This window comes from Poecile atricapillus, chromosome 10 (assembly GCF_030490865.1).
Source record: "Poecile atricapillus isolate bPoeAtr1 chromosome 10, bPoeAtr1.hap1, whole genome shotgun sequence".
Taxonomy (NCBI): Eukaryota; Metazoa; Chordata; class Aves; order Passeriformes; family Paridae; genus Poecile; species Poecile atricapillus.
The window spans coordinates 15565522-15577859 of NC_081258.1; the positions used below are offsets into that span (position 1 = coordinate 15565522).

General features: G+C 57.0%; 1 protein-coding gene across 7 annotated transcripts in view; it reads right to left on the reverse strand.

The window, feature by feature from the left end:
- KIFC3 (kinesin family member C3) overlaps positions 1–10272 on the reverse strand; it is a 15899-nt gene extending 5627 nt beyond the window's left edge. Inside the window, exons 1-10 of one of the 7 annotated variants that reach the window (XM_058845602.1) lie at positions 10154–10272; positions 9165–9279; positions 7425–7570; positions 6115–6259; positions 3781–3977; positions 1583–1648; positions 984–1127; positions 659–898; positions 297–470; positions 52–199 (exon numbers count right to left, since the gene is read on the reverse strand). In XM_058845602.1, the coding sequence (XP_058701585.1) occupies positions 52–199; positions 297–470; positions 659–898; positions 984–1127; positions 1583–1648; positions 3781–3977; positions 6115–6259; positions 7425–7570; positions 9165–9249 (1345 nt within the window). In that variant the 5' untranslated portion in view covers positions 9250–9279; positions 10154–10272. The other 6 variants (XM_058845603.1, XM_058845601.1, XM_058845604.1 and 3 more) reach the window with 6 other exon arrangements.
- Between the last annotated feature and the right edge of the window lie 2066 nt (positions 10273–12338).

Below are 12338 nucleotides of genomic sequence, written 5' to 3' on the forward strand. Positions count from 1 at the left end.
ACACCCAAACACCAGCCAGGCAACCCTGCGAGCCCTCTGAACCCTCCTCACCTGCCAGGTTCTCATGTACTGCCTTCATCTCCACCTGGGCACGGGAAAATGCCTCTTCAATGGCGTGGTTCTTCTCCTCCTCCATCGCCTGCATCTCCTCCAGCATCTGCCCATGGGCTCGCTCCAGCTCAGCCTCATACATCATGATCTGGGAGAGGAGCAAGTGTGGGATGACACTGAGTGAGTGTTACCTGGCAGGCAGAGAATGTGGGGGGAGTTCTGATTTACACCTATCGCACTCAGACCTGGGCTCGGAGCTGAGCCTCCGTCTTCTGGGAGCTCTGCAGCTGCTGCTCCATCTCCTTCAGCACCTGCTTTTGCATCCCCACCTGCTCCTGAAGGTACTGGTTTCGGGACTGGGTCTCGCACAGGGCTTGTTTCACCTTGGCTGACTCCACCTCCACCGTCTTGATGATGTACTGCAGGGGAAAGCACACACAGATGGGGTGTACTGGGGAAACAGCACCTGAAGGGCCTGGGATGGAGCTGTTGCAGGCCCAGGGGAGATAATTTAGGAAATCATGGTGCTGTGCTGATGTGCTCAGGGCAGAGAGAGAGGCAGCACTTGCAGGGCACCTACTGGGCACAGGAAAAATTGAGAGCTCACCTTTATCTGCTGGGGCTGGGACTTGAGGCTGGCAATGGTCTCTTGGCTGTCCCGCAGCCGCCGGCTGAGCCGCTCCTCCTCCTCGGCTCTCTCAGCCAGGGAGTCCTTGAGCCGCAGCTCCACCTCAGCCAAGCGGTTCGTCTTCTGCTGCACCTCCAGGTCCAGCTCCACCAGCTTGGCCCGCGTCTCCTCTGCCTCCCGCTGCAGCTGGGACAGCTGCTCCTGCAGCCCGGCGTTCTCCTGGCAAAGGACAGGGCAGCCAAGGCCATGTCACCCACAGGTGCCCGTCACCCTGCCACCACCGCTGCCACCACCGGCGGCTCACCTGCAGGTGGGGGCAGTCCCGGCACGGTGCCTGCTGCTGCCGCTGCAGCTCCCGCAGCTCCCCCTCGCACGCCTTCATCTCCTGCCGCAGCCGCTCGTTCTCGGCCGCCAGCAGGTCCCGGTGTTTCTCTGCATCCGTGCCGCCCTGCGCCAGGAGCGGATGGGACAGGACATGGAATCTCCACACAGCCCAGGGAGCCCCAGCCTGCTGCTCTCATGGATCCCCCAGCCCACCGTACGGAGCAGCCCTCAGTGTGCCATTCCCAGGGGGTCCCTGCTGTCCCTTTGGGGATCACTCAGCCTCCTGCACTGAGGAGCCTCCTGCTGCCCCCAGGGAGTCCCAACCCACAGAGGGACCTTTACTTCCCACCACAGGGTGACAGCCCCAGGGTCACCAGTGTGACATTGCATTGGACAGAAAATCCCACACTTTTGTTCCTCATTCCTCAGTGTCTCTTGGCCTGCATGGTCCAAACTGTGACCCTGGAGAGGTTTAATCCATCTCCACCCGCCTGGTGTTTCCTTTTCCTCCTCAGTGACCCAGAGCTCCAGCATCCCTCAGGGCAAGGGTGGCTCAGTCCCATCCCAGTGGCAGCTCACCAGCTCCGAGCGCAGCCGGCTGATCTCCTGTGCCTGCTCCAGGAGCTTGGCCTTCAGAGTTTCCACCTGTCAACACAGACCAGGTTAACCAGGAGGCACCTCAGCAGCTTTCAGAGGAGACCCCACGGTGCCACCCCAGCCACCAACGTCCAGTCTGGCTCACACTTTGTTTATGTTTTAATTTTCCACCTGGCTCTGAGTGCCTGATTCACACGAGCTGATTAAAATGAGCATTAATGAAAGCTTTGCTTTGACCTTGTTCAACCATGGGTATAATTTGTCCATGTTGAGAACTAGCAGAAGCCATTATTAAAAAAATAAAAAGGCATCATCTTTGGAGAAGGGAAAAAACAAAACTATCCATAAGTGTGTTTGAAAGCCAGAAGTGCCTTGTCCTGCCCTCACAACCAACTTTGCTCTACCTTCTCTATTTTTCTTTCTAGGAAAGTTATCTTGGTCCAGAGAGGGAGCTCTTCAAGAAGGCCACATGTCTGAGTCCCATGGGATGATGATCTCCATCAGCCCCCCATCTGGGCACCTGCCCATCTCATGGGACCAGGCCTCCCTGCAAAACCAGGTGGGTTTCAAAAATCCTCAACCTTTTTTTTTTGTTCGGATACCAGTGAGGCTCTCCCGAAATCTGCAGTTATTGGAATAAACAGCAGCAGAGAGTGCTTGATGAAGCCAGCAGTCCCATGGGCTGTGTTGTAGTGGAGTTTGCCCACCTGCTCTGTCCCTCACGTGACCACCATCCCCCAGATCCCAGCCCAGTTCCCAGTTTCCCCACTCCAGAAAGCCGCCAAACTCCTCTCTGGGACGCGCCTGGATATTGCCCCATCCCAATAACCAGCAAGCAACTGGCCCTCCGTGGCCCATAATTTAGGAACTGCTGATTAATAACCAATGCAGATGTGCTGACATGGGGCTGTAATTAATCAGGTAAATTATTCAGCCACACCCTTGCAGAGATGGCAGCAGGGCGGGCAGCCCCTCCATGTGCCCTGTGCTTGGCACAGCTGGGAGCTGGAGCACAGCCGGAGCTCCCCAGCTACAGGTGGGGAAAGGCGGCTGCTCCCAGCCAGGATCGGGATCCCCCTCCTTCCATGCAAGTCTCCCTGGCTCTGGCTGGGGGCCGAGCGTGCGCCGAGCGCTTGAGTGGGAAAACCCCACTTCCATATCCACTGAGAGAGATTATTCAGCTATTTTTATGAGTATTTTTAAGGGAGAGGAGGTAGTGAAAAGAAAAGAGTCAGGGTTGTTCTGGGAAAGCTGCCAGCCCAATCAGTCGGCGCACACGCCGGAGCCTGCCCACCATTCCCTGTGCCGTGGCGCCCAAAAATGTCAATGTTCCTCCATCCCCTACCTGCTCGGGCATCTCCAGCTGCATCCTGCTCTCTGGACGGGACAGGGACTCCTTGGCAGCTGGATCAGGCTCGAGCCGTGGCCCGGCCATCCCAAAGCTTTGGAAGTTTGGGCCAGCTCTTCGCTCCGGCTGCGCTTGCTGCCGAACTGGCCAGCGCGGGGCCAGATCCCGCTGTGCTCACACTTGTGTCATGCAGAGCATGCCAACCAAATGCAGGACAATTACCTCCTCCTTTCTGACACCCGTGGAACAAGCAGAACCTGACTGTAACAGCTTCCACAACAGCCACATGCAAATCTCTTTACGAGCAGCCAAAATTTCCATGTCCCTGGGACGACCCAAGTACTCGTGCTGAGGATGTGCCTGCATCAGTGCAGGAGATGGTTTTGGGGGGGAGTGTCAGAGTGGCCAAAACCTGTCCCTTCATCAGACAAATCTGTCCCTTCACATTCACATTCCACCTGCTAAAGTCACTAAAATTAAACTGCTGGGTCGGTCTAATGAGCTGACCCCGTGTCAGCTGTCCTGTGCTGAGGGGATGGATGCAGAGCTGCATCCTGATGCCCAAAGCCCTCCTGGCCATGTCACAGCCACAGAGCCACACACCCTTGTCAGCACTATTGCAGTGTCACTGGGGACTGCAAGAGTCCCTAGGGAGGCACAGCCAAAGCTGATGCTCAGGAACAGCCAGTGAAGAAGACACTCAGTGATGGAGATCCTACACTGCTTCCAAGTGCAGCCATCACTAACTGCATGCCACAGTGCTCCAGCCATCCACAGCCTGAGCCTGAAGACCCTGATGGACCCTTCTTGAGTCACCCTGTCCCCACCATACCTGGCCTTGCAGCTGGAGAGAGAGGGAGAGCTCGTTGTTCTCCTGGGCAGTGAGCTTCTCCTGCAGCTCCAGCACCTCCTCCTGCAGCCGCAGCTTCTCCTTCTGCAGATGTGCCATGGAGGCCATCACCTCCTGGATCACGGGGAAGGGCCGGGCCGCGGGCAGGCTGGCGCGTTTCCCACCGCAGAGCCTCCCTCCTGCAGCGTGACAAAGATGGGGCTGGTGGGGACACAGCCACCTCGCTGGGGAGCACAGTGCCAGCCACTCTGGAGTCCCCAGGGGCTGAGCTGGAGATGGGAACGCAGGAAACTGGACTTGCATGAGTCCCAGAGAGCACATCCTGAGCACCAAGGTGCTTACCAGGGCAGGCCTGGCTACCAGTGGGGCCCAGCTGGGTGAGAGCCAAAGGGATCCACCGATGCCAGCAGAGCATCCCAGGCTGCAACACAGAGCACCTGCCCACACCGCTGCACCCTGACCCAGCCCCAGCACACACCACAATGCTGCTGCCTCGCTCAGATAACAACCGCCCTCAGCACGACGCTGATTCACCCCGGCATCCTTTCTTCTGAATGAGCAGGTGCCGGTGGAGAGCAGTGTGTGAGCATGTCATTAAAGTCTGCGTCATTACACACAAACATAATGGAAGCAAAATTAAAATTATACAGGTACCCTGAATGGCCATATTGCCTAATCCTTGTGTGTTTGGCTTTCTAACCTTCCTAGCATTATTTTAAACATCACTTTCTGCATGTTAATAGAGCCACCAGTGCTGACAGAAGCCAACCTGGCCGTACATCAGAGCCTACCAAATGACCTGGTAGTTCCCAAGAAGCAATGAGCTGGCGTGACTCATTCCCAACGTGGGGATGAGGCACTGCGGCGGCAGAACTGACGGTCAGGATCCCGGCTGCCCGGCGCCCTTCCCTGCCTGCCGTGGATTTCATCTGCTGCCACCAGAAACCTGAGGTTTCACAGGCAGGAGCTGGTGCTGGGAATCACTGAGCTACCTGTGGGAAGATGCTGCCTGCTTCATGGGAAATGTCCTGAATACAAAAAGAGAGACTTTTGTCTGTGAGTCAGATTTTCTACCCCTAAACGGAGTTAGGGAGGCACCGTAACACACAAAATGATGAAATGCTGGGACCAAACCACAACTCTGCTGCTACTGCACACCATGGGACTTATCCAGCAGTGGCTGCAGAAGTGAACACCAGGTTTTGTCTTCCTGCCACGGGCTGAATACCCCAAAGAACACTGTCAGGTGCTGGCTTTTCTTTCCATGCTGAAAACTCAGCCCAGCTCAGGGAGGGGACCGTGGTCTTCTCTTTAAAATCAACACACAAAAAATCCAAACAAAAAACCCACCACAAAATCTCCAAAGTTGACAGGAAAGCAGCTTTCACCCCCTGAGGAGTGTGCAGGGATAAGACAGAATTACAGGAAGCACCAGGTTCCTATGGACACACTGCATGTCTGCACACATCATTCACACTAATCCTGGGCTGGGACCCAAGGCAGAGCCAGGCTGAGAGCCGCAATACTCAGCTGCAGGTCAAAGAGCCAGGCAGGAAAATCCCCCCCGGATCATGCCTTCCTCCACACTCCAGCACCTTCTTCCTGTGACAGCATCCATGGGAGAAGAGATGCCGACCAGCTCTGTGTTACATCTCCCACTGGGCAGATGTGCTGGTGGTCATGCATGGTCTGAGTGTGGCAGGCAGGGCACAGTGACCCTCCTGCTTTGCAAAATGCAGAAATTCGCAAAATTCAGAAAGCCATTTGGAAAATAGCTGTTCCTCAGCTCTGCCCTGTTACCAGTGCCAATCAGAACCATTTTCTTCTGCATCCTTCCCAGCCACTACCCCACCTCAGGAGCTGCTCTGGGATGCAGCTGGGGACCAGGCCACGAGCAGGTCCCAAGATGTGCCCTAACAAGCTCACACAATTCAGTCCTGACGGAAAAAGACAGGAAACCATGGGATTTCCCCACCCTGGCACAGCCACGCATGCTGCAAGCGTTTCCACACACGTTCCATTTTCCTTAAGAAGGAGGAAACAGCAGCGAGTTCATCAGAACTCACCTGCTCTGTTCATCCAGCTCAATAATTCATCAGTCCCTGTCACCAGCCAGCAGCTGGCTGGTGTTAGATTTCTACTGTGACCTGTTCCCACGGTGAGCACAGCCACACATCTATGTGCACCCCAAAAGAGAAGTTTCCTCAACACCCACTGGCAGATAGCAAGCCCTCATTCCATTCCATTCCATTCCATCCCATCCCATCCCACCTCTCCTCCTGAGCACCCAGCACAGCATCCCTGCTCTCCCCTTACCTGCTTTCTCCAGGTTCATGGTGGAGGCTGCCTGCACGGCTGTGGCTGCTGGCTCACGGGGGGCTGCAGGCGGCTCCTCCGTGGCCGCTGTCGGGGCCCGGTGCCGCGTCTCCTCCCGCCGCCTGCGCGTCGTGTCCCGCAGGGCCTGTGGCCGTGAGCACAACCAGGTCAGGGAGAGGAGACAGTGACCGCCCACACTGTGCTGGACACGGTGCCAGCAGCTGACGCTTCACAGGGCTGGCCAGGAGGAGTGAGCAGGGTGGGAAGTGCAGAAGGCAGAACGGTGGAGCTTGGGGAAACCCTCCCTCCAAAGGAGTTCTGTGTTGGGAACCTGCCACAATGAACTTATCTTGTTTTTAGTTCTCCGCATAAAATCTTCCCTCAGCTTGGCCACAGTTATACTGAATATTTCCTATTTTTCTCTCTATGGCCTCAAAAAGAAAGACACTCTGACTTGCAGGCATGGCTCATGCCCTGTGGGATGGAGGTCAAAAAAATCAGAAGAAATCTGAAAGGAGCTTTCATAAGGCTGCTATGAAAGGGGATGATCAGCCAAGCTCACCCTGCTCAATAATGCCTTTTCTTTCTTAAATCTTATCTCAGAGCCTGTGGCATCACCCTACAGGCCAGTGATGCTGGGGAAACCTCATTTCAGCAGAGGGGCAAATACTTGGTCCATGCCAGTAATTTGGGAGTGATTTGGGAGTGATTTGGGAGGAGGCGGCAGCATCCTCCTGGAGAAGCCGCGTGTCTGCGGTGCCTCTACATCAGAGACTCCAGAAGGGTTTTGCCGAAGGGAATTCATCAAGGCTGGTGTGTGATAAGAAGATGTTTTCCTTCTTTTCAAAGAAGGGGAATTAGAATGATTTGCCTGAAGCCTGGAATGAACTAGTGGCAGCTACACCAGTACATGGTGTCCTAGCACTGTCCCTGGCCGTGGCACCCTTCCACCTCCTTCTCTATCCCCCTGGCAAACACCACCTCACAGCACTGCATTTCTTTTATCCCATATCTGCCTTGAGCTCTCCTGCCAACATGACCCCGAAGTGACCCAGAAAATTATATTCTGTTATGAACACCGTTCCCCATTTTTGATGCCTTTTGACTCCCCAGAGATGCTTTTCCCTCCCCACCCAGGCAGCAGCTCTGCTCGAGGCACACGCTGCTGGGGTCCAGACACAAACTGATTGTGGTGAGGGAGGGAACCAGCTGGCTCCCACCTGGATGGCCCAGCCAGGCACAGGGCATCCTCCCCATCACCCTAAAACTGCCCTCCCCATACAAGCCACGGCTGGCTCAATGTTCCTCACCTGAAGAGCCTGGCAGAGCCCACGGGGTTTTGCAGTGTCCGGCCAGCTCACACTGAGGATTTTATGGTGAAGCAGTGCTGGTAGCAGAGGAACCCGGGAAGAGGCGCCTGCTCCGCTGCCAGTGCTGAGCCTGTCCTGCCCACAGCCTGGGATGGAGCAAAGAGCATCACTGGATCCACCTGGGAGCCCAGCTCAGCCACAGCCTTCGGCCAGCTCAGCAAACCCACCTCCTCCTCCTCCCTGCTGCCGCCACCACACCGGTGGCAGAGACAGTGTATGACTTTTATTAAAAATGTTAATTATGTTAATTAGAAAAATTAGCCCTCCAGGGGGCGGAGACTGGTTGCCAATGACTAGTAATGAGAATTCAGGGTGTAGCTTCCGTCTGGCCTCTGCAGGACCAGATCTTTCCCCCACCAGGGATATCCCAGCTCTACCCCTTGCCAAGCTGCTCCACTTCCTGCGATCCTATCTCAGAAAAGCTGCCAAAGCCAGCTTGCATCACCAAAACCGGACAGACGGACCCTGACAGCGTCACCTCCCTTCACTGCCCCCAAATATTTCCTTCATTTGTCAGGCAGCCAAACATGAAAGCAGCCAGGACAGCACTTCCCTGTCCTGCTGAGCCACACAGAAGGAAACAGCAACTCAAGAAGCCTTCTCCCACGGCTGTGTCCTCCTCTGCTACAGCTGGCAAGGGCTACACCCCACTGCTAGGGGACTCTGCCTGTCTGCCACAAGCGCTGCCACCATCGAGGGTGGCCAATTCTCTTCAGCTGTCAGGATAAAAATCAATCGCTCACAAATCAAACCTCAATAATGCAGCTTTTTTCCCCTAAAACCATCCGGAGGAAGTTGTCCCAGAGGTGGAAGCAATATCTGGAGGGAGATGTGCCCTTATGAATTTAGTCCATCACTCTGGACTTCTTCTCAGTCTCTAGTTATCCATAACATTTTGTGCATGCCATGAAAATGGAGCATTTCCAAAGTGCTGGTGAATGCCTGGCTAACAGGCGATGAGTTGTCCATCCCGGCAAGGGCAGCAGCAGCCATTGGGCAGAGAAAGTCCTGAAAAACCCTGGTTTTGGAGGCTTTGATGCCAACCAGCGTTTGGCTGGACTGTCCTGAGCACCAGAGAAGAAGCTGTGCCCAAAGAAGTCGCTGCCAGCAGCGATGGCAAATGCTGAAGCCAAGAGCTACAAAAGTCCAAATAGGGGGCTTCAGCCTCCCCCTGTGCCAAAACCCACTCAGCACCATTGGTGAGGGAGGTGGGAAGGGCTGCTTCCCAGCAAGCGGCTGCAGGTTGGGACAAGCAGCTGCCCGCCTGCCTGCAAAGCAGCTCAGCCTCCACAGGGGAAAACTCCGACTGAACTCACCCATGGGGTCCGTGAGCCCTTCCAAGGAGTCAGAGCTGGGAAGAGGCAAAGGCCCCGCATTCTCCCTGCCATGCAGATCGCTCTGTTTTCTACCTTACATGTTAAATTTTAACCTTTCTCCCTAAGTTTCCCGCTCAGAAGGGCCAGCAGGGAGATGAAGGCAGCCCTCTCTTCTCACCAGCTGGCTGCCCAGAGCTTTGTGCCTGCTTCTCAGTCCCCGTTTCTCAAATCTTGACCTTCATCCGGAAAGAAATGTGAAAAATGCAGGCTGGCCTGTTCCCAGCCTCTCCTTCCCCAGTGAGCAGGGCGTGAGCGCTGAGGCTGAGCCCCAAGGGGCAAGGACAAGCCACCGTGCTGTACTCACCGTCCGGGGCAAGGTCCTTCGTCTTCCAGGCGGCTCCGGCGGAGGGCCCGGATCCCAGATCCCAGGCGGTGCGGGATGTGATCATGGCACGGGGGTCTCGACTACAGCAGCACCTCTGCGGAGAAGCGCAAGCACGGACATCTCAGCCGGTCTCAGTGGCCAGCTGTAAATCCCAGCGGGACGTTCTGGAGCAAAACACGACGGTAACACCGGCTCCGACTCCCGACACCCGCAGGAAGTTGCATCAATCCCGTTTTTTGCTCCCGAAAAGGCGACAGCCCCGGGCTCCCTCCGTGCTCCCGGCGGATGTGACATAAACGGTGTCTGTAATTAATTTACTCATTCCTGAAGCCTCTCCAGGCCCCTCCTAACCTCGGGCTGGAGCTGACTTTAGGGAGTTAGGAGCTCCGGGACCACGGGCAGCCCTGCACCCGGGCGGTACCGCACCCACCGCATCTCAGCGCACACAATGCACTGCACTGCACCGCTCGGCTCCGCACACCCTGCTCCACACACACCCTGCTCCACACACACACGGCCCCGCACACACACACGGCTCCTCGCACCCCGCTCGGCTCCGCACACCCTGCTCCACACACACACACGGCTCCTCGCACCCCGCTCAGCTCCGCACACACCGCTCCGTTCCGCACGGCACCGCCCGCTCCGCTCCGCGCACACCGCACCTCACCGGGGGCCGCTTCGGCGGGGAACAGAGCGCGGAGCCGCCCAACCCACCGTGGGGTCCCTTGTTCTCCCGAGCGGCGGCTCCCGCAGCGAGGCGGTGCCGGTACCGGTGCCGGTGATCAGGAGGCGCAGCCCCGCTCCGCGCCTCTCCCCGGTGCTAACGGGGAGCCGCGCTCCCGCCGCGCCCCGGGCGCTCCGTGCCTGCGCTCCCAGCCCGCAGACAAAGGCAGCCCCGGTCCCGCCCGGTCCAGCCCTGTCCCCCCGTGCCGGCGGTGCCGGTGCCGCCCCGCGGGGCCACTCACCGGGCGCGGGGCGGCGGCGGCAGCGGGGCACCCGGCACCAGCCCCGACCCGTCCCCGCCTTCCCGGGCACTTCGGTAACGGAAGCGCCGAGCTCCGCCCCGCACTCGTTACCACGGAAACCCGTGAAACCCCCGACGGGCGCCGGAGGCGGGGCTCCCCCTCCCGCAGCGGGCAGCGGCAGCTCCGGGGGCACGGGGCTCCGGAGGGGCGGCAAGGGCCGGCTGCAGAGAGCTCCCGGTGCGACCCCGGGGCACCCCGACCCTTCTGATCAGAGCCCTGGGAGCGCAGGGCAGCCCCGGTGTTCCCCGTGCTCCCCTGAGCCTCTCTTGGCACAGCCCTGGGGGCTCCCGGTGTCCCGGGTTCTCCCAGGGTGAGTCTCCCACGGAAGCCCGGTGCTCTCCAGGGAGTCCCAGTGTAACTGCAGCCCCCCCGTGCACCCCTCCTGGCATCGCTCATCACAGCGGCCCTGGGGGACCATGGGGACAGTGGTGCTGATGACCTGCACCAAGGACCTGCCGACCCAAACCTCCTCACACTCTGGCACATCCCCACTGCTCCCAAACAACCCCTGGCAGCAGTGTCAGTTTTGCATCCCAGTCTCATGGGGCAAAAGGGCACAGATAACACATGAAAAATAACCTTTTTCTAAACCAGAGTCGTGGAGAGATCAGCCTGACATGCCAATACCTCTGTAAAGGCCCTGATGTCAGAAAGGCAACAGAAAATCCTGCTTAAAATGTAATATATACACATTTTTAGGGTGTGATTTGTATCTGCCTCCCTGTATTGCACACACAGCCCTCACAGTAATGGCTGGCTCGGGTGACACAACTCACTCATGACTTGTTCACGGTACTGAACTGGCAGTACCGGATATTTCCCATAACAAAGCTGAACCTGGCATCCGTGGCAGTGGCAGCGTGTGCCCTGTGCTGATGGCTCACATCCCCACGCCTGGTGGCAGGCTGGCCTGTGTCCCACGTGGGTTTGGGGATGCAGGAGTGGCTGTCCCTTGGGAAAGGAGGGTTCGGTGCCAGCCCGGTGCTGCGCTCCCCTCAGACCACGTGTCCTCCACCTCCGATCTCACCACACTCAGTCCCAGCCTTTTGCTCACTCCTGGCCAGGTTTGAAGCAGGATTCAGCCTCGTCCTTTAATCCTGGCCTGTCCCTCTTGAACATCCTCAGAGATCCCCCATGGGACACTGCTCCTGTCACAAGCCAGCCACATGGCTGAGGGGTGATAGGGAGTCACTGGTGCGGGGGGCACAAGCTGCTCCAGCCACTCACCCCAGAGAAAGGGGACGGGGAAGGGTCACCTCCGTGTGCCCCTGGCACAGAAACTTGCCCCTGAGAAGCCAATGCCATCCTGGCCTGGCAGCTGCGTCCAGCTGTGCACTGCATTTGCCATTCCCCTGCAGCCAGTGAAAACCTCCCAGCCTCCCCTTCCCTTCATCGGAGGTTTATTGGCATTCCCAGCATGGATCCTGGCATGGATGGATATAGGTGTGTGTGCCTGCCGACACACACCCATGTGTACATACATTTACCCATAGAGGCCCTAAGCAGTGTCTAATTTGCATGAATACCCCCTTATCTGTGCAGCTCCCGAGGCTGGTTTGGGGATAATACTGACACACAGAAAGCTGCTTTCCCCTTTCCGATAGCAACTGTAAAGCCATATCATTGCTGACTTCATTTATGAGCTGTAAAGAGTAAAATAAATGTTTATGTAAATTACTTTAACTGGTAAGTAATTTCCTGGCTTTTGAATGCTTCAGGTTTTTAATGGTATTGCAATTATGCAAAGCACATAAGTTGTATCAATTACATCAAGTAAGTCTACATTAAGCAGGCACATGCGTGAATTCCCCAGTTTAGAAGAATAACTCAATGAATAAGCATGGAGCAAAATCTGAGATGCAGGAAGGGTTCTGTGCCAACAGCCCTATTCAAATAATCACCTGTGAGCGTTACAAAACCCTCCCCTCCCGGCTGCTGGGCTGTTTTTGGCAAGGACAGTGTGGCTCTCTGGCAGCCCCAGCACACTGGGGACAGGCTCTCCAGGGATCCACAGGTGGGGTTTCTCTGGGTGCACGCTGCTGGCCAGGTTCCAGCTCCCTTTCCCTGCACTGCTGTTTGGCTCAGGGGAGCGCTGTGGCTCCCAGGGGATGCTCACTTGCTGCCG